Genomic DNA, 24962 nt, shown 5'->3' with positions numbered 1-24962 from the left:
TTGGCTTGAGTTTCAGAAGGCATGGGATAACATTAGTGTTGAAGTTCTCGGGAAATATATTGACACTTTGCCAGAGAGATGTGCTGCTGTAATTGCTGCAAAAGGTGGACATATCAAATATTAAAGTTAAAAGTGGATAAAAACAGTAGGATTCACTTAATCTGATATGTGTTGTGCTCAGAGCAAGCATCTGCATGTTTCGTGAACATTATGAAATTAGATCATGTTTTGGAGGCAAAAAAAAGGTCAATATTTTCAGATCTATCAGGTGTTCTAATAATGTTGGCCACCACTGTAATTCAATTAAGGTCTTTTTGCATTGGGTTGGTTGCCCTGATGACACCAGGCATTGACATTGAAGAATTATGGAAATACAATTTTTATCAAAGTGCCCTCACTGATTTGTCATTTTTCTTTTTTAGGAGCAAGACCAGGAGCATGAAGGCATGCAAGAAGAGCTAGGTACTGTTTGAAAGGTTTTGGATATTTGTGTGCTTGCAGGCTTTTCCCACTAGCCATAAGTTCTTACAGAAGCTCTCTAAGCATAGTGTTATGGTCTAGGACTTCTAAAAAAAAAAAAAGAGACTGGAAATCCAAAGTTATTGCTGGCTTTGTGCATGACTGGTTGACTTCTTCTTGATATGATTTACATGTTTGGTGTCCGGTTGTGGCACTTATGGCTGAAGGTCATGCACATTGCCAGCAATTGGTGGTCTAGTGAGTAACTTGGAGAGGTTAGCTGGTTGTTGTAGGTGCAGTGCAGTGTTTCTAGGTGCCCTTGAGAAGACAAGAAGATGTGGACGTCCATCAAGTGAAAATGGAAAGAAGATCGTCAAATCCTTATTCAGACTCTGTTAATGCATTCAAAAGGATTCTAAAGGACTCCTTGGTTTTAAACATCATGGAAAGCAAAGACCTTCCTGTCAAAAGACTTTGCAAAGTTGCCTAACATCAAGGACTCTCATGAATATTGAAACAAAATGAAGATGGACTCAACTCATTCTCCATGCTGGCGTCTTGTGGCTTTTCCGCCATCTCTTTCTTGGACCAGGTGAACTGCTTAGGGCGACCATGTCAGAAATTGAGTTGATTATGCTGTTCCTTTGGTGTTTCCAGTCTCTTTGTAAGGTGTGAAATACATTGCATATTGATGTCAGAGTCAAGGGTCACTACCTATTCCAGCCTTGCCAGTTCCACGTTAACCATTGCTGTGTTTCAGAAGTAATTAAACTCTGTACCATTCTATTCCTGTTAAATCCGTAGAAAATGACAAAGTAGCCGGGTCTTGTAAGTCAGAGCCCCTTAAAGAAGAGCACCCATCTGAAGAGGAGCAAGCTTCCGTCGAGGACGGTCAGAACAACGTTCCTGAGGAAGACAATGCGTGCGACCTCGTTAGAGCCGATGAGGCCGTCGATATGGAGCCAGAAATGTCCACGGCATCTCGCGATCTCGAAAAGGATGTGGCCATGTCTAACAAGGCCGTATTGCAAGGTGAGGACGAGCAAGTCGTTCGCGAAGAAGACATGGACGCTCAAACTGAAACTGAAAGCACTCAGGCTAGTGCTGTTGAGAAGGGCTCAAACGACATTGAGGGCACTGTTGATTCAGAAACGGGCTCTAAAGCCGAGAGCGAGAAAGCGAACGCGAAGACAGAAGAGTCTGCTGCAGAGGCAACGGCACTGAAAGAGTCCTCTTCTGTTGAGGGTGATGATCAGAAAAAGAGGTTTGTTGTTTTATGTCTACTAGAAAAAAAAAATGGCTATGTCTGTTACATTGGTTCCTTTTGTTAACACGTTTTTTGGTGCTCTTGGGAGATGTAGTGGTCTGCGCATTCCGTCTCAAGCTCTCATTTTTGTTGTCACCCCCTTCCTCTACCCTACCTCCACACTCCCTTCGTTAAGTAATGCATTGCAAATTTCCTTGGCTCCCCTAAGCCTGTTTGAAGGCTCTTTTAAATCAATTTGCTTGTCCATCATTGTTAAATCCCGCAAGTGAACCGTGTTGTAGTCTGGCTGTACGTCATTGTCTGCACAAGGTGGGTATGAGTTCCATGGGCTGAAGCAAAATGTATAATCTCCATTTGAGACTCGTCTACTATTCATCAAGTGTGTTTCTCTGTCTTTAGTTCTGATGATGAAAAAGCTAGCAAGCCCGAGTCTAAGGATGAAAAAGGTTTGTGTCTTTTTATTATCTTAAATGTCAACATGTCTACCACAGCATAAAGTATGAATTATGATGATAATGATACTCCATTAAGGCTGTATGTGTGGTCAGCCCCAGCAGGTAGTGGGAGAAACCTGTGGGTTAGCGGCCTATCTTCTACCACCAGAGCGACAGATCTGAAGAACTTGTTCAGCAAAAATGGCAAGGTTGGTTGACGCATGTTTATGTAAAATACCCGAACACTGACCTCTTCAACATTAACCCTTCATGCTATATGTATATCACGACTCTCAGTTAGTTCTCAACAGGTTTCAACATTAGCCATTAGGGGCAAAAGTTTTCTTTGAAATCAGACCATCAGGAGATCTGTTGAGGGGAAAAAATTAGGGAATGAAGTAATATTCATAAAATATGTTTCATGACCCCGTGGTCATGCTCAATGTGAGGTGCTGTGTTGCATGTCGGATGAATGCCTACTTAACCCTCAGGCATTTGTACTAGAGCCGTGAAAAAAGCCTTAATCCCCAAACTTTATTTTATTTTATTTTATTTTATTAATAATACGTTGATCAGAGTGCTGTTGTTTTTTTTCTCCCTTCCTCATTGGTGTTAATATCTCTCCAGGTCGTTGGTGCTAAAGTGGTAACCAATGCCAAAAGCCCAGGTGCTCGCTGCTATGGCTTTGTCACGATGAGCTCCACAGACGAGGCGACCAAGTGCATCAGCCACCTGCACAGGACAGAGCTGCATGGGCGAATGATCTCGGTGGAAAGAGTGAGTGAATCTCCCCGGTATTTACTTGGGGAATTGAATTAAAGTCCCTGAAGCAGTTGATTTGCAGTTCACAGATGGAACTTAAGATGAATGGAAATTACAACGAGGGTTACACTACTATAGCTGTCATGAAGACTGCCATTTTTTGATGTGTAACTTCCCTGTATTATAATTAGCTATGGTTCAAAATGGCCACTAGATGTGAACGTTACTCTGAACACTTGGTCATTATTTGCAAGTAAAAATGTGCGTGAAAGTTGTTTTTCTATTGTGCAAGGCTGTCAACGATGCTGAATATCTCTTACAGGCCAAGAATGAGCCTGCCGGTAAGAAACCAGCTGATAAAAATGACACAAAGAAGTCTGGTAGCGAGCGCCGTCATTCTTCAGACTCCAAGTCTGAAAAGTGAGTACTCTTCCATTGTTTTTGTTTTGTGTCTGTGTTTTATTCTTTCCTCTCATAATGTCTGTTGTTGCCCCTGAAGGACTGACGTTAAGGAGGAGAAGGTAGAGGGGTCTGAGGAATGCACAGACGCAGACGCAAAAGGTTAGTTGTATTCTGTTGTAGAGTTAACTTTTTCGCAAGTCTTGACATTGCACCCATCCTTAAAAGAAAAACATGGACAAACAAGTGATCTTGCCTGGAAATGACGTATGACTTGCGGATCTTGGTTGGTGTGTATGATTTAATATCTCTGAGTTTTGAGGTTGTGTGGTACACACGTGCATAACATTATACTGGATCTTTTCAGGGCGGGATGAAAGGACAGTGGTCATGGACAAATCCAAAGGAGAGCCTGTCATCAGCGTGAAAACTAAGAGCAAAGAGAGGGTATGTTGGGTAAAAATGTACACTCACGTTTACTCCAGAGTTGTGTATAAGTGTCGGGCTCACTCATGTCTTGGCAGACGAAAGTGAAGCACAGGCCCATTTTGGAGGATGAGGGTGAGAGCCTGGACTCACTCCCAGACTGTAGCAGACGAGAGAGAAGCAAAGTTTAACCATTCACACAAGGTTTATATAGAAAGAAGTTAGAGTTCTCTGACGCCAAAGCACTATGTCAGCAGAGATGACCATGTGGCGGGTCTCTCACGTCCGAGGTCATCCTGCGACGCTTTTTGCAACGTAATGCATTAGCAAGGCAGAAAAGAAGGACTACTAGTTCTTCTTATCAGCCCTCGCTTACACACACACACACACACAGAGAAGGTAGTTAGAAACTTCAGCACTTAAGAATCAAAGACGTACAGAGACAGAAACGTCATGTTTCAGCTCACAAAGGCATATGATTCACACACACACACACACACATACTTGATTAAAGTCAGAGTTTCACATTTCTCTATTACGGTATGTGTCTTCAAAAGCCGGGTAAAACTCCGCCCGCAGTGGGTCACGTGACATCGGCATTTCAGGACAGTCATGACGTGTGATCTTCTCTTCCAGAGCTCCAAGAGCCGCGACCGCAAGTCCCCCAGCAAGGAGAGGAAAGACATCCTGTCCTTCGACCAGATCAAAGAGCAGCGTGAGCGAGAGCGCCAGAGGCAGCGCGAGCGCGAGATAAGGGAGGTGGACAGGCGCAGGCAATCTGGGTATGACAAACATGACCCTGTCTCTGAGAACAGGTGGACATCTATCTCTCTTATAAGACCATCCAGTACTTATCTAGATACACAGGCTACCATATGATTCAGAGACAGTACACTTAAATACGGGATGATTCGGTGCGAAACATTGCAAACGGATACAGTTCTTGACATTTGTTAAATGTGCACATTCATTTTCCATTTTAAATTTGAATAAGCGGCATTGCTTACTTTCAAATAGATATGTATCATAAAAGATCAGGGAATCCGGGGGGAAAGGCGTTTTTGTTACTTCATGGAACGGGAAAATGTAACCTATCATTTCAGTATTACATGTCAGTGTTTATCACTTTTTTACAGTATTACAGTTACACAGAAAATACTTTCTTGAATGAAGAACATTTTCACATTATGAATATATCTTGTATGTTATGTAAAGATCCAATACAACAATACAGTCAAAATGAAAACTGAAACCATCTTTATGACGTTCACAAGAGATCATTATTATTATTATTATTATTATTTAGTATGTTACATGTGCTAGAACCGTATTTATTATAGAGTTTATATTAGAGTGCCATTGTCACTTACTGACTTTCCTTGGTATTGTTGGGTGTAAATACTAAAACCTGGTTATCTTAGTTACTGGGGAACGGCAGATAGTTTCAATAAAGAAAGCTATTTTTTAATCATGTTTTTCATGTAGACAGAAAGTAATTGTAGACAAAAAAAATGTGAATTGCACATAACACTGAAAACAATATATATTACTCAGCCCTAATTTGTGGTAATAATTGTTTTTGAAATCCATCTAATCTTGTGTGCTTCCCTCTCTTAGCGACCGTGACCGTGACAGCCGAGCGGAGCGCGAGCGCATCCGCTTGTTCCGTGAGCGGGAGGAGAAGGAACGCCTGTTGCGGAAGCGCAACTGGCTGGAGGTGGAGAAGCAGCGGCTGGACGCCGACCGCATGGAGCGGGAGTTCCTGGAGCGCGAGCGGGTGCGCGTGGAGTACGAGCGTCGGCGCGAGCAGGAGCGTATCCACCGCGAGCGCGACGAGCTCCGCAGGCAGCAGGAGCAGCTGCGCTTCGAGCAGGACCGCCGGCCCCTCAAGCGCCACGCGTACGACATGGATGGCAGGTAAGCGACAGAGAGCCCGGCTTGTAGGACTTGTGGAAGGCAGATCTGTTGTTCTTTTGTCACTGACTCACTACAGTGCACTTCTTGGGAGAGTGTACTTTGTTGGGCTGCTGCAGTCAGCATTGTGTGGTCAGAGCCGCTTCGAAAAAGATCCCATTGCTTACAATGGAATGAGTATTCCCAGTACTAAACCTAGAGTAGTCTCTATATTGAATAGTACAGTTTCTCATTTGTCCCTATGGAGAGGATCACCTGGTTCGAACTGTTGAGCATTTCACGAACCACGTGACCATCCAACAAGTTTGACCTTTGTTCTCTGTCTTGCGCCTGGTTGTGTGGTGGGTCACATAGTTATAGCCGTTGTTGCTCTAACTAGGGTTCCTTCCAGGAAAGAGGAGTGGCCCGAGAAACGAATGGCCATGGATGACCGGTACGGACGCTCGGATTTCGGACGGCAGGACCGTTACCAGGACTTCGACCACAGGGAACGTGGCGGTCGCTACCAGGATGACGCGCTCGGTGACAGGTACGCTAGGAATGACACGGCTCTGGAGGCTGAAGCCTTCGTACTTGAGTACTGAGAGGTTGCCTTTTATTGATGGTGGTGTGTTTTTTCAGGAGGGAGACTCCCCGACCCGTTGCGGGTGAGCGAGATGGACAGGTAATGGATTACTGGCTATATACTGCACATTTCTCCATATACTTGTTTGGGTAACGAATGGGTGGATTAATGACTGTTTTTAAACCCCTACTATCTCCAGCACTTCTCAGACCGTGACAGACACGGCAGAGACTCCCGTGAATCATGGACTGGTGGATATGAGAAGCGTGGTGGCGGCATAACCCCAAGGTGAACACTCTCTCCTTGCCTGGCTGTCCACCAGCGGCAGTGGTGTTCCTTGAGCTATGCTGACTTGGCCCGCTACTGAGAAATTATAGCTTTTTCCTTGTAGTAGAAGCTTATCGAAAGGAGCCTGAGGCAGCTTCGGCAGACTGAACTATATTTTAGGCTCATATGGATGGTCTGTTTGAAAACGGTTCTGCTGTTATCCTGTCCTTGCTATCTTAGGGTCCAAGCAGAATTTCCCGCCAAGCTCAAATTCCCGCCATTTCAATATCTTGAAAAGGGTGGAATGACTCACCTGAGGCCCTTTATCCGGTTGTCACAAAATTTGGTGTACATAGTCTCCAGATCATCCTGACAGAAAGTGGCATGGCCTATGACTATAATGATCAATATCTTGTCATGTAAAGGTTCAAACTTACTACTTACTACTAAACCCTTAAGTAACATTCCCAACATTTAAATTGTCCTCTTTCACCTGTTGAAGCGTTTTTTTGTCAACGGTTTGCCACTTGGGGTGGTTTCCACATTTGGCTTGGACCCCTATAATATTTTTACTTAAATTTGTTGTCTTTGTTGTTGTTCCCCAGAGATGGCCGAGATTGGGAGGCCGGACGCAAATTGGATGGTGACAGAAGTTGGCCAGGTAAGCCAAAATGACACCGTGTGTATGGTATTAAAATGAAAAGTGAATTGGGAGGGAGGGGGTTATGAACCAAACTAACCGGAATGGTGTGTGTAAAGAATGTGCTACTAATTGAAGACTATCTTATGTGCATTCTCCAAAACTGCACATTATTAGGATGCTATTCTAGGAGAAATATAAAAAAAGGATGAAGTATTAGTGATGTCTTCACATGCTGAACACTGCCAGTTGAGCGAGTCGGAAGAAATGATGATCACCCCTTTGCATGTATGCAGTATGCAAGAGAACAATTTAATTCTTAGTGAACTTTTTTCTAGCCACCTGACTCCATGATTGTTGTGGTTGCCACCAAAAAGTCTAACGTGGGTGGTTGCCATTTGCATTTCCCTGCAGTCTTCAAGGATTTCTTTTGTCTTCCCTACAATTGAGAAAAAGCTACAGCTCGCATGACCAACGTTTCTCCAATGATTTTCCTGGTGTGATTTAGGTGGAGAGCGAAGCCTGCCTGCTCAGACCCACATGGCCAGAGGAGGAATGGCCAGGTAAGGAACACTCCATTTTTGTTTGACAAAAGATTTTGTTTGTTTAAGACTTTTGTTTAAGTCTTTAGTTTTAGCTGGTCTTTAGATGTCTTCTTAAAATATTGTCCTTGGTCTTAATCCTCTTTGTAGTCGTGGTGGATATATACCAACGGGAACGTCACAGTCAATGTCTGGAGCGTTAAATCGGCCAAATCAGATGATGCAGGGCGGCAGTGGGATACAAGGAGGAGCATTTGGTCGCCGATATTAATTGCCATCACTCACTTTGGTTTTTTCTTTTGAGTATCGTGATGCTTGGCAGCTTGTACATTGCTTATGCAGGCTTTGTAAATTGAAGATAAGCCTTTTTTTAAAAACAAAATTTGTCTTTCTCTTAAACAAGGAAGCCCCCACAAACACGAATGTCTACCTGAGTTTTTAATGTTGCTGTTTTTCCTTATTTTTTTATTTATTTTGTTGTTTTTTTTGTTTTGTTTTTGTTTTTTTTGTAAACAACTTTCATTCCAGTTGTCTTATTTTTCTCTTGAGTGTTGGGGTGACAAGTGTGATGTGAAAGTGTGACAAGAGACACTCAGGAATGATCTGGAACCCTGTTGTCAGCATTGTGGATTGTGTGTGTCACTCGTGTTATGGATGCGTTTTAAATAATAATAAATTCAGAAACTTACCACTGTGTTTTGTCCTATTGTATGTTTGCCAAATGGCAGTCTTAAGTGCCTAAAACCAAATTCTAAGAAAAGAGCCAGTTGAATGTGTTGTCAGAATCTGGCACAAGGGAGGTGTTTTGGAACACCATGGCAACTTACTTATTGATGTATTTGGGTTTTCACGCATTAAAAGCTTTTCTTCCATTTTGGCAGGATTTCTGACTCGGAGAACAAACCTGCATGGTTAATTTGGGCAACTAGAGGGAATAACAAATGTGTTTATCTTCCTTTCATGTAACCCTGTCAGAATGAATTTGAGGATGTTGTCAACAGAAACAACTTAGACAAACTTTGAAGTACACATACCTATGCTAAAAGAACTTATGAGGACTTTAAAGGTCATCAGAGGCACCTTAAAATAGTGTTGCCTTAATGGCAACCTATTTCAGAAGATGTCTTTTTGGGTGTCTGTTTATTGTACCACATCCTCTTTTCCAACTAATTTGAGCTGTGAAATTGTGGAATATTTTAGCCACAAGGGTAATTTTGGAAATACAGGAACAATTTGTATTTGTGCAAGCATAGAGCTTTTTTACATATATTTAACTTTGTGGTTTTCAGGGTTGTGAAAGTTTCTCCTCACCCTTACTGCTGCTTACCACACATTAGTCACCCAAAAAACGGAACAACTTCAAGCGATTTAGAAGTCCATTAAATACTAACAACCTTAATAGTTATTGTATAGGGTTCCTATTCACTCTATATTAAAGATATATCTAAAGAATTGAATTTGATGGAATCTGAATTGGTGTTTGATTATTTTCTGTAAATGTTCGAATGAGTTGCCTCTATGAATGATGTTCAGCTGTTCTTCTGAAGGTCAGTAGTTATATGGATGAAATAGAGGACAGTTCACTGAGGATTAACACAGACCTCCCCTCTGATTCAGTTTCTTTCAGTGTTTATGCAACTCTATAAGATGACCCGTATAAGACTATAACTCTATAAGACTATAAGTTGACCTGATACTTATTCAGTAAATGTACCTTTCTATTCCAACTGAACACACATTAAAAACAAATATCAGTTGCCAGCAGGGGGCAGCAGCACATCATGTGTTTTTAGTTGTCTGGGAAATAATCATGTTTGCCCATCAACCACTGAATTAAAATGGGGGGGAGATTAAGCTTACTTCAATATGGTGTTGTATCTGGCACGTATGCCCCCAAAAAATATTACTAAATCTTGTAAATGTCCATGTATTGATAAATAATCAACTTTTTATTGAACCTAGACAAATGTCCTCAGTGGTGTAAATCCTCATTGCGTGACCCTTATGTAAATCATTAGGTGTTGGTGAGCATGCATATATAGGCATTTCTTTGGAAAAGATTGATGTGTTTGTTTGCTTGTTTATGGTTCACCACAGTATTCCCATGAGTTCAGCTATCTCTTTTTGAAAGAATGTGGTCACGCTGGCCACACATTAAACAGATTGCAGCACACATTCAATCAACATACAGACAAGACTAATGGCAAATAGGGAGACATTTGGAATGAAATGCCTGCAGTGGTCTGATCAGTGGCCTTCCTTTTAAGTGATAACTTTTAAGTGACCCTCTTTGTGCTTGACATATCGCGGGGGTTTCTGTGACAGTAACTAAAAGGTAACTAAGTGAGCCATGGGGAAGGTACTGGCATGTCCTAGAGTAACCTCTGCTTGGTTGGTTGTTCCTTGTGGGAGGGCTGATCTTCTGATGTCATAATTTCAGATCAGGCTGTTCTCCCAGGGCCAATCAACAGCCAGATAACTTGGTGGGCAGGGCTCATTGTTACTTTCTCAGAAATGGATTGATGGGAGGAACCGCCTCATCATCTGTGATATACTGTGACACGTGCTTGGGTCTTTACATAGTGTGAGGCTCCAGTGTGATCTTTAATAATCCACCTCATTCTGTTTTGTGGTGCATCATTGCAGTTTCTGGTGGGAGACCCTGTGCTTGACTTGGCGCTGGTCCAGTTGACCCCGCAGAGCTCAAATATAAAGGCATTCACTTTGAAAACTTTGGCTTTCTGAGGGGCGTTTAGTCCGTGTTTAATAACATCAGCATGACTTTGGCCGAGGCTCAGAATGCAATCACAAGCAAAGCCACAGTTTCAGGCCTGAAAAAAGAACCCTCACAAGTGAAGCAATGCTTGAGGTATGCTTTGTTAGCAATATTAATGTTACCCCCTTGTTCACGCATGTGGTCTGTTCCCTGCAAGTCTGGCGTGTCTGAATATGTCTGTGAACTCCAGTGGTAGGTTCGAGCCTGAGCAGGTAGCTAACATTCCTGTGTGGATGTTTCAGGTGAGAAGCTAAGCCAAGAGAGAAAAATAACCATGAGGATAGCATGGCTGGTGACATTCTGAATATTATACAGTCCTGGGTGCTTATGTTACTGATATACTTCAGTGGACACAATGCAGGTAGAATTATTTTCCTCTATTGTTCTGTGGGGTCATGTCATGTCATGTGGGGTGGTTTGTTGTGCTATGCTGTATAACCTTAAATATTAGATTAACCTTCAGTGTGATCGATCCAGAGCCCTCCCTCTATGATAAACGTTTTGATTGGACTGGAAACCTATGTTTTCTCCTGATATTTACCCTGAGTGGGAGAGTGGGCGACATTCAGAAATCGAATTCTCTGTCCTCCTCAGCACTTTTGTTTTGACTCATACCAGAGTTTTGGACTCTGCTGTCCTCTTACTGACTGCACTCATCCAAGTCAGTGTGGTATTACAAGAGTGAGGGCAGTAATCACTAAATGAAAATCATTCCCCATATCTTTACCAATGAATTTCAAGTGCCCGATAAACAGGATGACCACATTTCCTAGGTTCAATGTGCGTGTGGCTTTGATTGAGTGACATTATTTTTCATTTGGAGAGTTTTGATTAATGTGCTATACAATATATAGTATCTTATTGTTGCATGTTGTGAAAGATGTAATACTTCTTGGTTTTCTCAGGAGCTACAGGTACCATTGGTCAGTTCATAAAATACTACGAGGGGCTGACTTATGACCGCCAAGCTTTACATCAGAGTCACCAGCGAGTGAAGCGTGAAGTGCTGTCTCACAATCAGCAGCTACAGTTAAACTTCACTGCTTTCCGACGGTAACACCCTTCCTCTTGGTCCCCACATTTTCTGGGAAAAAAACAACAACTATTCACTGGTTCCGCGAAAACATTTAGGGGGTTCTGTTCAGAATCCGTTTGCCATTAATGTCTCATCATGTGCTGGTCTTTCTCAGGGACTTCCGCTTGCTCCTCAGTCAAGACTCAGAGGGATTTGCTGATAACTTCAAAGTTGATCTGGGGAGCAGAGACAGAGCTGTGGATCTCTCTCATGTGTTTTCAGGAAAGCTGGAAGGTCTGTGAAAGATGGAGATAAACCTTGTTATTGTCCTGTTTTTCCTCCCTCTTTGCACGGAACCAGCTGATTTCACTCGCTTGCCAGTTCTTAGGGGAGTGTACGGTCTGTTTATGATGGCCATATTTAAAACAAAACCCTGTGTAGTCATCATCATAAAGTAAACAGTAAACAGCGTGCCTCCAGGTGTGATGACTAGGAGATTGGCAGATGGTGAGCGCCACATTCTGTAGATGAAGTTTGCTTTCTAAACTTGAAATGTCCGTATGTGATGTAATTCAGGCTACCGTGGTACCACTAGGAGTGTCACATGGCCATGCGTTCCCCTTTGTTCCAGATGAGGACCAGTCCTCCTGTCACGGCTCTATTCTCCAGGGCCTGTTCCAGGGCTCCATCACGACCGCAAATGGAACCTACCACGTGGAGCCTCTGCACAGTTACACAACGAATACGTCTGACTTCCACTCCATCATCTACCATGAAGACGACATAGGCAAGTGAAGAAGAGACACATGGCCGACCCCCCCCCCCCCCCCCCCTTCTTCTGTATTTCTTCCTGCCCCCTCGCTGCCTTAAGCTCTCATTACCCAACGCTGGCACTGGCAGTTTAAGGGGAGGTGTGTTTGTCCAGACCGTTGCAACTGGGGCTGCCAAGCTTTGACCGGCTGTTATTTTGCTGGGGCAAGTCTTAGGTGCCAAGGGGGATGGTGCCATTTAATGTGTTCCAGGGGGTGGATGAGAACAATGTGCTGTCAAGGAAAGGGGGGTGACGCAACTGTTTTGTGGAGCAGATTCTAAAAAAACCTGCTGAACATATTGTTCTTAAAAACATTAAGTAGCTCAGTGAGTACTATAAGGCCAAATAGTTTGACACAGAGGTACTACACAGAACTGCCCCCCTGAGGAGAAGGGCAAATATTTTGCCCTTTGATAGAATCCCATTGCAGAGGCTTTGCGAGGTGTGAATCCCTGCAGCCAAGAGTTGCAGCCAAAGAAAAGAGAGTGAAAACTAAAAAGAGATAGCGCCAGGGTTCAGAAAAAGTATCAGGTGCCAATGACCACATTGTTGCGAGTCTTTGAGCCAATCTTGAGCTGTGTACTTAATCTGCGGCTCTACGCAGCACTGAGGTACCTATCCAGCAGCTGCTCGTCAGTGACACTGATGTCAGTATGACACAGGATTCAGGGGACTGTTTACAGAGACAGTCATGCTCTCTCTTCACTGCTCTTCCCTTTGCTGTGGGACTCTTGCTATTGAAATGTCCGCTGACTAATCCTCTTACTCTACACCGCCTTCTCATTAAATTAGCCTTTGTTTACAAATTATGAACATAAAAGCATAATAACATGAAAGCAGAAGGATGTACTGACCAGTATCTGGCCAGTGCTTGCAGCTTTTACAATGTGGAAAGAATGTAAATCTTTCATCTTGCAAAGGACCAGACTGATGAAATAACAACTAAACTTGAAAACAGACCCAGGTCTGAAGTACTAGTCAAGCTACAGGCTTGGAATAAAACAGTGTTTAATGACCCGACGACAGCCGTACAGATATCTGGGTTTGACCACTGCTGTCTCACCCTGCCTCGTGTGTCTGTGCGTGAGGATATTTCACATAGACTGGGATCAACGTTTTCATATTTGTGATGTCCTTGTCTGTGTGTGTGTGTCTGTGTGTGTGTGTGTGTGTGTGTGTGTGTGTGTGTGTGTATGTGTGTGTTTTTGTGTGTGTCGGTGACTCAGTATGTTGAAAGAGAAGCGAAGGCAATAATCTCGTAGCTTTAGTCTAAGGTAAACAAACCCAGGAGTGCACTGTGATTACCCCGGGCCATGTGATCTCGTAGCTGAAGTCAGACCACATGCAAGTGGCTGAGGGGTTACTATAGGGCATTTCCCATAGTCTTGGCGGCAATGCTCCCATTCAGTACTTACTAGCCAGCTTCCTCTGCGAGATACACACAACTACAAAGAGGAAGGTGCTTTCAAATGAAGTCAAACACATTGCTTTGAGCAAATGGCTAAACCAAGGATATTTAGGTTCTTCAGAGGGGGAAAAGGCGTCTAATGATTTCATATTTATGTTCTTACTGCAACAAAGGGACTTGGCTTTAGAACAATCAGCTTTGGTATTTGATTAGCTTGGCTTCACTGTAAACTAAAACATTGAGCCGAGAGAGATGGAACTGTAAATCAGACAACTTCTGAGAATCATCTTTCTCAGTGCAGGCTTGCTTTCTTTCATTTCCTCTGTATGTCTGTATGAACGTTTGCTTTTTGTCTCGGCATGCAACAATACTTAAAAGGGAACAGAGTTTAGTGAGGGAGAGAGAGAGGGGCCGGGAGGTTTGGGAGCAGTCTGGAAGTCTGGAAATAATTCTGTGAATGGGTCAATGCCCCCATATTACCCTAAATCCCCACCCCCACCTACAGCCCTGCTGGACTGCCATTGGCTCATCTCCATTCAGCCATATCGTCTGACCCAATCACGCTTGGGGTTTTCAAATGAGCAGTTTGAAAAGTGATAGCATGAGTGTCAGCTCTTGGCCAGTCATCAATTCACTCTGTTGAACTAATCTTATCTTGGTCACTGAAGGCAAAACCACCTGACTCGGTTACATTTCATAGCTGAGCTTTCATTTTCACTGAGCCCATGGTAATCTATAAAATAATGTGTTTTGCAAGTTCTTTTATCACCTTGTTTAACAGCGGGGTGTGCAGACATATGCTTCATCATGACTTTTCAAGTTTCAGACAGTGAAGCCTAAGACAATACAACAGTTTATTTCATCTTGCTTAGTTCAGAAACTCACTCACAGTGAACTCTAAATGTTCCTAGATAAATGCTTTAAACCTTCTTGTGATCTCATAACCACTTCATTTAAATCAATACCAACAGCTATCACCGTATATAACAGTGATAACATTTTTGTAGAGATTTCCATAAAGGCAGCTTTGCCTTAATTGCCTTGTAACCCCTGGCCAATGAGTGGTGAGGAGTTGAGCTATGTAGTTACTAAATACACTTGGGGGTCTCTCTTGGCAGTTCAAGGACATCACATGAGCAATGAAGCCTTCGAGATTTACAGTTTCGTGCCAGTCTTATTAAAATCCCCCTTGACCACAGTTACGCAAGGATTTCAACAAGCTATGTGGGGTCATAGTCACTGCGTGTGTCCATGAAACAAGTCCTGTGGTAGAATTGAATTTACATAATGGACATCTTCTGTATATGCATATGCTTATATGAGCATTTCACAGATACATGTCAAAATCAAATCTTTCTGAACTGTCGTCAGAATATCATTGTTTGTGTCATGGATACAAGCACCTTTTTAAACAGAGAGTATATGTACATGCGTGCCCATTTATGTATTGTAGTAGACTGGATGTGTGTGTTTATTGTACTGAATTGTACTGTATTGTGCTCACATGTTTGCGTGTGCGTGTGCGTGTGCGTGTGCGTGTGCGTGTGCGTGTGCGTGTGTGTGTCTGTGTTCACAGATATGTCTGCCCTGGGGAACAGAGTTAATGGGCTCTGTGGGTCAGACCTCATGGCGCACCTTGCCAGAAGCCTCAGACTGGAGGAGGAAGGGCAGGTCAGACATGACATCACTTTCATGAGCCTTCTGCATACTTCATACTCCCCTCTTTTCTATATAAAGCACATTTTCTCTACTTTCTTTTTTTCCACTTTTAAAATGAGGATCCCATTTTTATTGTCCCCACGTCCAGAAATACCTTTAAGAAAGCCTTTCCTTTGCCTAATATTGCTGATGCTAGGGAACAAACGTTCTGGGACAAATGGGTATTTGGACTTTATATCCTGTACCAGTTTAGTACCAATGTTCCGATGTGTTTGATTACCATGAATCAGAATCAGGGTAAAAGGCATGCGTGCTGAGGCCACATATCTGCTCAATCTACACAATCTGGTCCATTGTTTAGAGAAACATTTGAATTATTGCCAAGTTGTAATCAGTAACAATCGAGGTACAACAAACAATCGCAGTACAAGGAAGCATTTGACGGCAATATCTCAGCTTACTGTAAGCTGCCAATATTTTTAAACATACGCACCCGCATTACCCGCCATCTGGAGATAAGGCTCCTAAATGAACTACACACATGTTAGAACGCATCCCAGAACTACCTAACATCCTCCTTTGGTTCCCACCTCTCTGTCGCCGTTGGAAGCCCGATCGTACGATGACCACATGATGTGCTTCACAGGAAGAACCGCTGATGAGGTCCAGGAGAACAACCGATGATTCCAAAACCACCTGTCTGCTTCACCTGCAAGCGGACTTTTTGTACTACCGGAAGTTTGGTAGCGTGGAGGCTGTCGTGGCACAGGTGATTAGAGATACATTATGACATAGAGTAAACAAAGACTTTCATGATGATTCTACCCTTCCCCTGAGTTATTTAACAGACAGTCTAAAGAGGCTGAAGTCAAAAACACATATGTACACATACAACCCAATATCAGAAAACGCTGGGACGGTATGGAAAATGCAAATAAAATTTAAAAAGCAGTGATTATAAATGTACCTTTTATTACCTTATATAGTTGTATTGCAGACAGTATGAACACAAGATATTTCATGTTTTGTCTGGTCAACTTCATTTGATTTGTAAATATACATCTATTCCTGCCATTCAGGCCTGCTACACATTCCAAAAAAAGTTGGGACGGGGGCTATTTAGGGGTAGTAATGAGGTAGAATAATTCAATAATGATGTGATTTGAAAAAAGTGATGTCAACAGGTCATTGTAATCATGATTTAGTACAAAAGCAGCATCCTGGAAAGGCCTAGTGTTGTGAAAAGGTATGGCAACATTACAAAGTGATAAATGCTTTACTGTGCCAACTTTTTTTTTAAATATGTTGCAAGAATCGAAATTGAATTAAGTGTTCAATCAAATTGATCAGGTAAAACATCAAATAAAATGCTGTTGTATTGTTTTCAATGTAATACAGGTCAAAGAGAATTTACAAATCACTGTTTTCAGTTTTAATTTTAATTTTCCATACCGTCCCAACTTTTTCTGAGTTGGGGTTGTATATGTTCACATGACTAGTATGTACAGTCAAGAAATGCAAACACATATGTAGATCTTCTGTGGTATGTGAGCTGTTTGAGAATCACACATTTGACCTCTGTGCTGTTGGCGCCAAGGTGTTCCTGTTCAGCTGCGGGAAAACCATTTTTGACATTTTTTGGGAGGAACATCAGTGGCAACAATGGTTTGCTAATGTACTTTTTCATTGTTAAAAAGTGGTGCAAAGTGTCTCCTATTGTGGGGCCAAGGGAAGTGATGTTACCTCCCCTGTATTTGCAGGCAGGGGTGGATGAACTGTTGGGGGAAAGTTTGGACATCTGCCAAATAGTTTTTGCCACGTGACATGACCCTGAGAACCTATAGTCCATTTGAACCGTGTAAAATCGAACGTCACGTAATGTTTGTATACTGAAAAGGACGGGGACAGGATTTCCGACACTTGTAGTGCCCAATGTTAATTTTTTCCCCTAGAATGTTCTTTTGTACAATAGAAACTCATTGCCCATCCCAGATGAGGTAAATTCTCGTGACTTCATCTGTCTTTGTGTCATTTTTATGTATATATTTATATTTTACGGCTTCCTACTGATGTGAACTTGGGGAACAGTTTTTACTGGTTCTCTAAAGGGGTTGCACTATTCCCACACACAGTGAAGAGCTATGCTCCTGAATAAATGATAGTCTGCAGTGACACTCTTGTGTTTCACCGAGAATAGAAAACGTCTTTGAATCTCTGTGATTCAATGATACAACTTACCTGTGAACTCAGATTGTCAGGACCACCTGTAGCTGTGTGAATGAAATGCAGGTGAAAGTTTGAGTGAGAGTTCGGGGCAGGTGCCCAGGCACTGTGCCACGTGTGAATCCTACCCCCAGCATGCCACTCTCAGGCCAAACATGTAGTGGGTGCTTCTAGGTCTCGCACTTCCAGGGCGCCGTGTCTCTGGCAGCTTGTTCTGGTATGTAGTAACACTCTGGCTGTGCCCAGCGCTCATAAATCGTGGGCTCTGACAGCCGTTCTGACGGACTGTCCTTTGGGATTGCATGGTGCTGCTCTGGCCTTCTACCAAGACTTGCCCTTCGAGATTGGTGTGGTGTCAGGCTTGCAGTGTGCCATGTGCTGTTAAGACAAGGTTGTGATGCAAGACTGATGAAATATCAAGTAACTTTCTCAGAGGTTACCGTATAAAAGCCGTAGTTAATGTGTTTGTGGAAGATGGCTGGTTCATGTTGTCAACACACATCTTCTGCGCTTTTACCAGTGCATTTCCTTGCACTTCTTGCCGTGTGTTCATAGGGACACTAGACCCCACATTTGCTATTTCATTTTTCTACGGTTGAAGAACTTGTTCTATGCACTCTATTCTCCCAATCTACTTCACTGTGCTCATTGTAATGTCTCACAAGCAAACCGAGGCAATAAGAAATTAAAATGTATTTCCACCAGATCTGTGCAGTTAAGGCACTTAATATAGTTTATGTTATTTTACCATACATTATATATTTAATCTGTAATGCATAGTAGATTAGATTGTATGGACAACATTTTCTGTGTCAATGTGTAAACACAATTGTAGACTACGGTATGTTACTATAGCCTGAAAAACATGTATGTTTTCTGTTGTACAAAATAAATGTATAAAACCAGAACTAAACATATATAGGTCTCTGAACCAGTCATAATCCATCTCTCTGTTCTCCTTCTTAGGTAGCCTCCTATATGAGAGCAGTGAATGATGTTTTTGACAAGGCAGACTTTGATGGCGTCAAGTTGATCAACTTCAAAGTGAAATCCCTCAGTGTGAGTGCCATAACAAGAAGTTACTGTTAATGCCTGGAATCTGTTCCTGTACTGAATGAACAAGTGTTGATAAAATGCTTCTTGTATGAAATTACTCGGCATATGGCCAAAGACATACAACAAGTGAAGTGACAGAACCTTTGGGGGAAAATATGAGCAGTTATGCATATTCCTGTCCAATTCTTCTCAGGTGATGACAAAGGAGGAGCCGGGCAACCCTATGAATCGACCGTTCATTGGCCCAGAAAAACTGCTTAGTCTCTATTCAGAGACAAACTGGGGAAACTACTGCTTGTCATACCTGCTGACCAACCGCGACTACAGTGGAGTGCTGGGCCTTGCATGGGAGGGGAAGACAGGTATGAAAAAATATATAAACAGACCCATACGGAAAGCGTGGGCTGAAAAGCCGACAGCGGAAGTCTTATCATCAACGATAAGCAAACCCACGTGAGCGGCGGCATCCACTGAGCCATATCACACTTAACAGCCGTTAAGCGGCAGGCTTGGGAAAGTCGTTTGATATTTGCTTTTCGTCCGTCTCTGTCCTTGACACATTACCGAGGATGCCAACACGCTTCTTCCTGTTTTTTTCCCCCAACCCCCTTCAAGCTCACCACCTCAATATGAAGTTTTCCACTTTAAAAAAACCAAGACAAACAGGATGTAGGAAATTTACTAGCAGGGCAGAGTGCAGAATGGATTGTTTTTATTACCTTGAATAATTTAAGTGATATATTATAAGCCTCACCTTGAAGTAATTGGGTCATGTCATGTCTTGACAGCTTGATACCTTCTCTAATTAGATAGTTGTTTACTTTTTAAATGGACACTGCTTTTCAATAGCTTTTCCTAGAAGTCTTTTTCTTGGCTTATAATGTGGTGAGAACAGTGAGCTTCTCTTTCTTTAGCCCATTATGAATTGATTTTCAATGGCGATGAAGTGGACACACATGTGCCACTGCAAATCACAATGCCAACTCATTGGTAAGCTGCGCACAGAGCATACTGGATGGGTCTGGCCAGATAAACACTGAAAGATACCCAGTATAATTTCCTGACCAGGGACTGGTCTGACTGTTCCCTGACTGTTCCCTGTTCCATCTGAAATGATTATTACATTTTATCTACATCCTCACATTCTAGGATGCTAGGACACATTGCCCTCACTTCCCAGGACAAAGAAAGTACTCACATTCCATCACAGTCTCAGACTGGTAGCAACTGTTTGAATGTCACTGACATCCCACATTACAAGTGACAAAGTAGGCTGTGTTGTTGTTGTGGGGGGGGCGGATTGTAGGCGGTAAGGAAAGTAGGTTGGGCTCCTTGAATGTTGCCATCACATTGTCAGCTGTGTGGTTCTGGATTGGCTGAGTTGAGGGGTGTGAGGCTACTTAAATACTGCCATGTGACGAAAGACCTCTGCACCCCCCCATGTTTCTTATCCACCACCACCACACACTCTGGCTGGGTAGTGGCTACATTCCACAACTTGGATTTGTCTCCGTGGAGACATCTCACATGAGATCCGTTAAGTTCAGCGGGCACGCACATTTCAAAACAACAAAGCCATCTGTGTTGTCCACCAGGTAGTAAATGGTGGCACTGATTCCAAGTCACTACAAGACCTGCAGGGAAATGTTGTGTTTGTGGAAACTAATGAATACATGAATATGAACACAAGCAAGAGGACATCGCTTGTTGTCATGTTTGTGACATTGTCCCCAACAAACTATAAACCTGTGGACTCCCCATGGTTCTCAGTATCTCTTTGAGCTTTGTTTGTTAGTTTTCAAACATGTTTATTTGTTGGCGAGATGGACGGAAATGTTCCAGCTCAGAACGTAGGAATGATCTCCACGGGGGGATAATATCATTACTTTGAAACTTGGAGAGTGCAGAGAGACTTTTCCTCTCCTCCAGTAAATTTCAGCGCACATTTCAGTCACGTTGTTCACATTGTTGTTCGTATTGCTGAAGTCGTGAACCCACTGGCCTACTCTTCAGAGTGAACCCGACTCTGTTGTGATCATAAGCCTGCATCCTATTGTGGGGCAGTGTTACCAGCCCTGGGCACTAAAGCTCGCTCGGTGACAAAAATGGCTTGGCCTGAGCTTGATGGAAAATTGGCCTAATATAGCTCCTGACGTGGGTGGTGCCTGGTTTGAGAGTTAAGACTGTAGATGTGGTGGAGGGCTTGGGAGTTACAAATTGTTGAAAGGGAAAACCACTAGACTTGAAATGAGCTCTGTGGCTGAGAAGGACAGACATTTCATGGGGATGATTCCCTCTCTGGTTAGGTCTCTTGGTGAGTCCCAATGATGGCTCAGTTGAGCAGATACATACCAGTCATGGCTGCCGTTTCACATTAGCTGGCATGGCTCAACTCATGTGTCCACTTTGTCCACTGACGCACTGATTAATGTGAACATTTATGTACTTCTTCTCACTCTGAGTGTTGTAATGGCTGAGGTGAATCACTGAAATCAATTTCATTGTGCAATCCTCATCTGGGAAGATAAGCATTTCTGACAATCCACTGCCATACCCCCAGAGTTGAGGAAATCAGTGCATATCTCCCCTGTGACCACTACAAGAAGCTTGTAAGAACATGACTCTGCTGCTTTGTCACAGAGTTCACCAGGCCGTTTAGAAACGCATGTCCCAGTTCTCCTTGCATTCCTTAGGGTTTCTCTTTTCATATTGTGAAAGAGGCCATTAATCCCTCTGTGTTTCTCATGTGCCCATGGATCTTAACAAAACGATGTACTTGTATACATGGCATGTTAAGGCAGATATGCTGAGTCACAGACAAATGATTCACATTGCTCACTTTACATAGTAGTGTCTCATGAGTATGCTTAGCCTATTGTTAAGTTTGGCAACAGAATAAATTCACGATAATCCAAATGATTTGAATATTTTGGTTATGCGAGCACATGGTCTCGGTGGGGTTTTCTGAGTATTTGTGCGTTTGTAGGTAGGGGTTGAGTTCCAAGATTGACAATACACTCCACATTCCAAGCATTCTGCCCTGAAAATCAGACATTTCATGTCAACACAGGGCAATGAGTGCTGATAGGCTGACAGATTCACCAGGGCCACAACCTCTTAAACAGCAGGCTATTATTTCAGTCCAAGGGCCCTTTGGGTTAGAGGACTCAAAGGCAGCTGTGTTCACGTGTCAAAAAGCCCAGCTGTTTGTAATCCTGAGGTTAGCAAACGTAGCCGTTATGTAAGTCTGGGGGACATGTGCCCCACTGTTTCAGTGAGATGAGAGAGAGTGGTATTTCAGGTGATGTTTGCTCGTGAGAAAAGGGGCAGAAGTGTCAGGGTCGTTATGTAAGACAAATGAGCGGATAGGATGAAAACAAGACACACCCCTTATACATAACACACTGACAGAGCTTCGTGGAAATGGTTGTCAACAGTGAGTATGAAGAAAACATCAGTCAGTGTGCCTTTTTTTTTTTTTTTTTATGTTGTACTTTCTTGAACCTCCAGGTAACTGGGGAGGGATATGCTCCAGGCACACCCCCCTGAGGGACGGCCGCAGCTCCAGCCTCAACACGGGCCTGATCACCCTGCAGAACTACGGCCACTATCTACCCCCGAGGCAGATCCAGCTCACCTTTGCCCATGAACTGGGACACAGTTTGGGAGCTCCAGTGAGTCTAATGCCTCCTTTTATTTCCTAAGCAGCCACCCCCTGTCCACCACCTCCTCATGCCCACTGCATAAAGAACAGTCAGTTCAGTCTGTGTGGGTGTGTTTGTGCGAGGGGGGGAGGGACACCTCCTTATCTCAGGGGGGTGGGAGTTGCCCAAAGCAATGTTCATACACACAGGCAAGATTTCCATGTGAAAAGTCTGCCGTTAGAACAGTGCTCGCCCTGTGGCCTTGTTCTCAATACATGGATCTAATACTGTCTTTTGTTGCTATTCAGATTGTACCAATTCATGTGTCTTCGGACCACCCGGCAGAATCCCTTTGCCTTCCCTTGCACCATCATGCATATTTTTTTAAATAAAAATATTACTTACTTTTCTACCCACCCCGCTTATGTAAAAGTGCCATAGAAGTGAGAATGACCTCATGAAAAGGGCAGACAGGTCTGCATGCCCTTGGCACAAGTGCTGTCACTCATTATAAAACCACACCTCTTGTACTACCCACCACAAACCAGCTCACACCACTCACAGATGACCTCTCATCCACTGACACCACAGCTGGCCACCTTTCCTTATGAATGATGGCCACCCCTCCACAGGATGTGGGGTTGCATTCCTGAGCCAATTAGTTCTGCTGTCTGTCTGTCTCTGTCTCTCTTTTTTTTCTCCCCCCCACCCTCTCGCTATATAAATTAAGTCACTTTTTGGCTGACTCAAGCAAGCCTGAATGACCTGACAGACACTCCTTCATTGTTTCCAGATTGACTATGGAATCATGTGGAGATCAAAGAAAAAGGCTTCACCTGAGATTTATGTGGCCTCAGCCCATAGTCTGCAGCCTATTTGAGCCTATCAGACGAGACCTTGGGGGGAGACTTTACCGTTTTATCCTGAGTGTCACGAAGGGAGCAACCTTTAAATCCTCTTTTGTGTCACTTGCTGGGTTGTTGTTTTGGTAAAAACAGTTGCTAGGGATAGGCCACCCCATATGCCCTAGACAAAAGACAAAGGCGTCCATGAAGATGTGATAGATGAGTTGCTATCTCTGCCCCAGTTGACGTCAGTTAATGATGGGATTGGAAACATTTTATCCAAGGCCCAGGGACACTGATATCCATTTGGAAGTCATGTCTGAGGTGATCTGAAAGTTATGTCTATCAAAAGTCTATCGGTTGTTTTAAATATACATTAGATATACCCAGTTCAATTCAGAATAACCTGTGCAGCGCAGGAAGTGCTAACTGGGTCTCAGAGGTTTAGGAACACATCGCCCGAGGTCAGACTCTCAGTCGTTAGCCCTGTAATAAGCCCAGGGTATAAATCAAGTAGAAGAACTGCACTAAAAAACAATGTAGCAGAACTTACCCCTGCTGAACTCCTCTTTTCATGGGGAGAAAGAGAAACAGATCAACCTCACTGTTGGACAAGAGGGTACCTTTAATGACCACTTCTCTTTGCCATTTACACCACTTCGCTGGGCCCTATCATCCGCTCGCATGGTTTTTCCTATCATTGCTATGCCGATGATACTCAACTGTTTCTGTCTTTCCCTCCTGAGGACACCACTGTCTCGGCGCGGATCTCGGACTGTCTTGCTGATATATCCACATGGATGAAAAACCACCACCTTCAGCTGAACCTGGCCAAAACGGAACTGATGGTCTTTCCAGCCAAACAGGCCATCCACCACAACATCAGCATCAATATTGACTCCTTGTCTCTTGTTCCATCCAAAACAGCAAGAAACCTCGGGGTCATTATTGATGACCAACTGACTTTCACGGACCACATTGCCTCTGTCTCTAGGTCCTGCCGCTTTGCGCTATTCAACATCCGCAAAATCAGGCAGTACCTAACCCAGTATGCCACCCAGCTGCTGGTGCAAACCTTGGTGAATTCCCGCCTTGATTACTGCAACGCCCTCCTAACGGGCCTGCCGGCTTGCGTGGTGAAACCACTACAAATGATCCAGAACGCGGCGGCGCGTCTGGTGTTCAACCAACCGAAGAGGGCACACGTCACCCCGCTTCTTATTGACCTCCACTGGCTGCCTGTAGCTGCTCGCATTAAGTTCAAGTCACTTATGCTTGCCTACAGAGTGCTTGATGGTTCTGCTCCCACCTACCTAAATGCTCTTGTAAGGGCAAATGTTACACCCAGGATGCTGCGCTCTTCTAGTGAGCGTCGTTTGGCAGTGCCGTCTGTGCAAGTACGGCAGTCCAGACTATTCTCATTTGTAGTTCCACGTTGGTGGAATGAACTACCCAGCACTACCAGAGCAGGGGCGTCCCTCTCTACCTTTAAGAAGCTCTTGAAGACCCAACTCTTCAGAGAGCACTTCCCGTCCTAACTGGCACTTCGACTAGTGCGTAACTTGCAATTACAGCAGTTACATTTCTGCACTTCTTTCTTTCTTTTTTATTTCATTTTGTTATATTTCTTATGTAAAGTAGTATTTATTTATTGTTACACCAGGTTCTATTGCTCGTAGCTTGAATATTCTCTCCCTTGTACGTCGCTTTGGACAAAAGCGTCTGCTAAATGACTAAATGTAAATGTAAATGTAATGAACAGCTGTGTTTTTTTTCCAAGCAAATCCCAATAGTGGTTTCATGAAAAACCATCCCCTAATGTGCACTCCTCTGTGTTGGTCGCAGCATGA

At 43.4% G+C, this 24962-nt stretch overlaps 2 protein-coding genes across 7 annotated transcripts; both read left to right on the top strand.

Moving 5' to 3' along the window:
* Positions 1 to 11: 11 nt before the first annotated feature.
* Positions 12 to 8363, top strand: LOC122132155 (scaffold attachment factor B2-like). 5 transcript variants are annotated; one of them, XM_042706958.1, is made up of 16 exons: positions 12 to 462; positions 1264 to 1723; positions 2126 to 2172; positions 2284 to 2369; positions 2788 to 2937; positions 3245 to 3342; positions 3422 to 3483; positions 3689 to 3768; positions 4384 to 4562; positions 5365 to 5664; positions 6041 to 6190; positions 6283 to 6325; positions 6426 to 6514; positions 7099 to 7154; positions 7642 to 7696; positions 7826 to 8363. In XM_042706958.1, exons 1-16 carry the CDS (start codon positions 447 to 449, stop codon positions 7944 to 7946), a joined length of 1992 nt encoding a protein of 663 aa, XP_042562892.1. In that variant the 5' UTR covers positions 12 to 446; the 3' UTR covers positions 7947 to 8363. The 5 variants fall into 5 exon arrangements, with proteins under 5 accessions (XP_042562892.1, XP_042562893.1, XP_042562891.1 ...); XM_042706959.1 differs by having other exon boundaries at positions 13 to 462; positions 2275 to 2369; positions 6053 to 6190; XM_042706957.1 differs by having other exon boundaries at positions 13 to 462; positions 2275 to 2369.
* A 132-nt stretch (positions 8364 to 8495) lies between these two features.
* Positions 8496 to 23726, top strand: LOC122132156 (disintegrin and metalloproteinase domain-containing protein 10-like). Of its 2 annotated transcripts, XM_042706962.1 has the most exons (9): positions 8496 to 10812; positions 11357 to 11504; positions 11642 to 11760; positions 12098 to 12253; positions 15262 to 15356; positions 15991 to 16113; positions 18534 to 18626; positions 18817 to 18985; positions 22134 to 23726. In XM_042706962.1, the coding sequence occupies exons 1-9, from the start codon at positions 10737 to 10739 to the stop codon at positions 22325 to 22327; spliced, it is 1173 nt and encodes a 390-aa protein (XP_042562896.1). In that variant the 5' UTR covers positions 8496 to 10736; the 3' UTR covers positions 22328 to 23726. The 2 variants fall into 2 exon arrangements, with proteins under 2 accessions (XP_042562896.1, XP_042562897.1); XM_042706963.1 differs by lacking the exons at positions 8496 to 10812; positions 11357 to 11504 and having other exon boundaries at positions 11670 to 11973.
* Positions 23727 to 24962: the final 1236 nt, after the last annotated feature.

Source organism: Clupea harengus, unplaced genomic scaffold, assembly GCF_900700415.2.
Source record: "Clupea harengus unplaced genomic scaffold, Ch_v2.0.2, whole genome shotgun sequence".
Taxonomy (NCBI): Eukaryota; Metazoa; Chordata; class Actinopteri; order Clupeiformes; family Clupeidae; genus Clupea; species Clupea harengus.
Note: the sequence above shows the minus strand (reverse complement) of the source record. Positions and strands in the feature narration are given on the sequence as shown.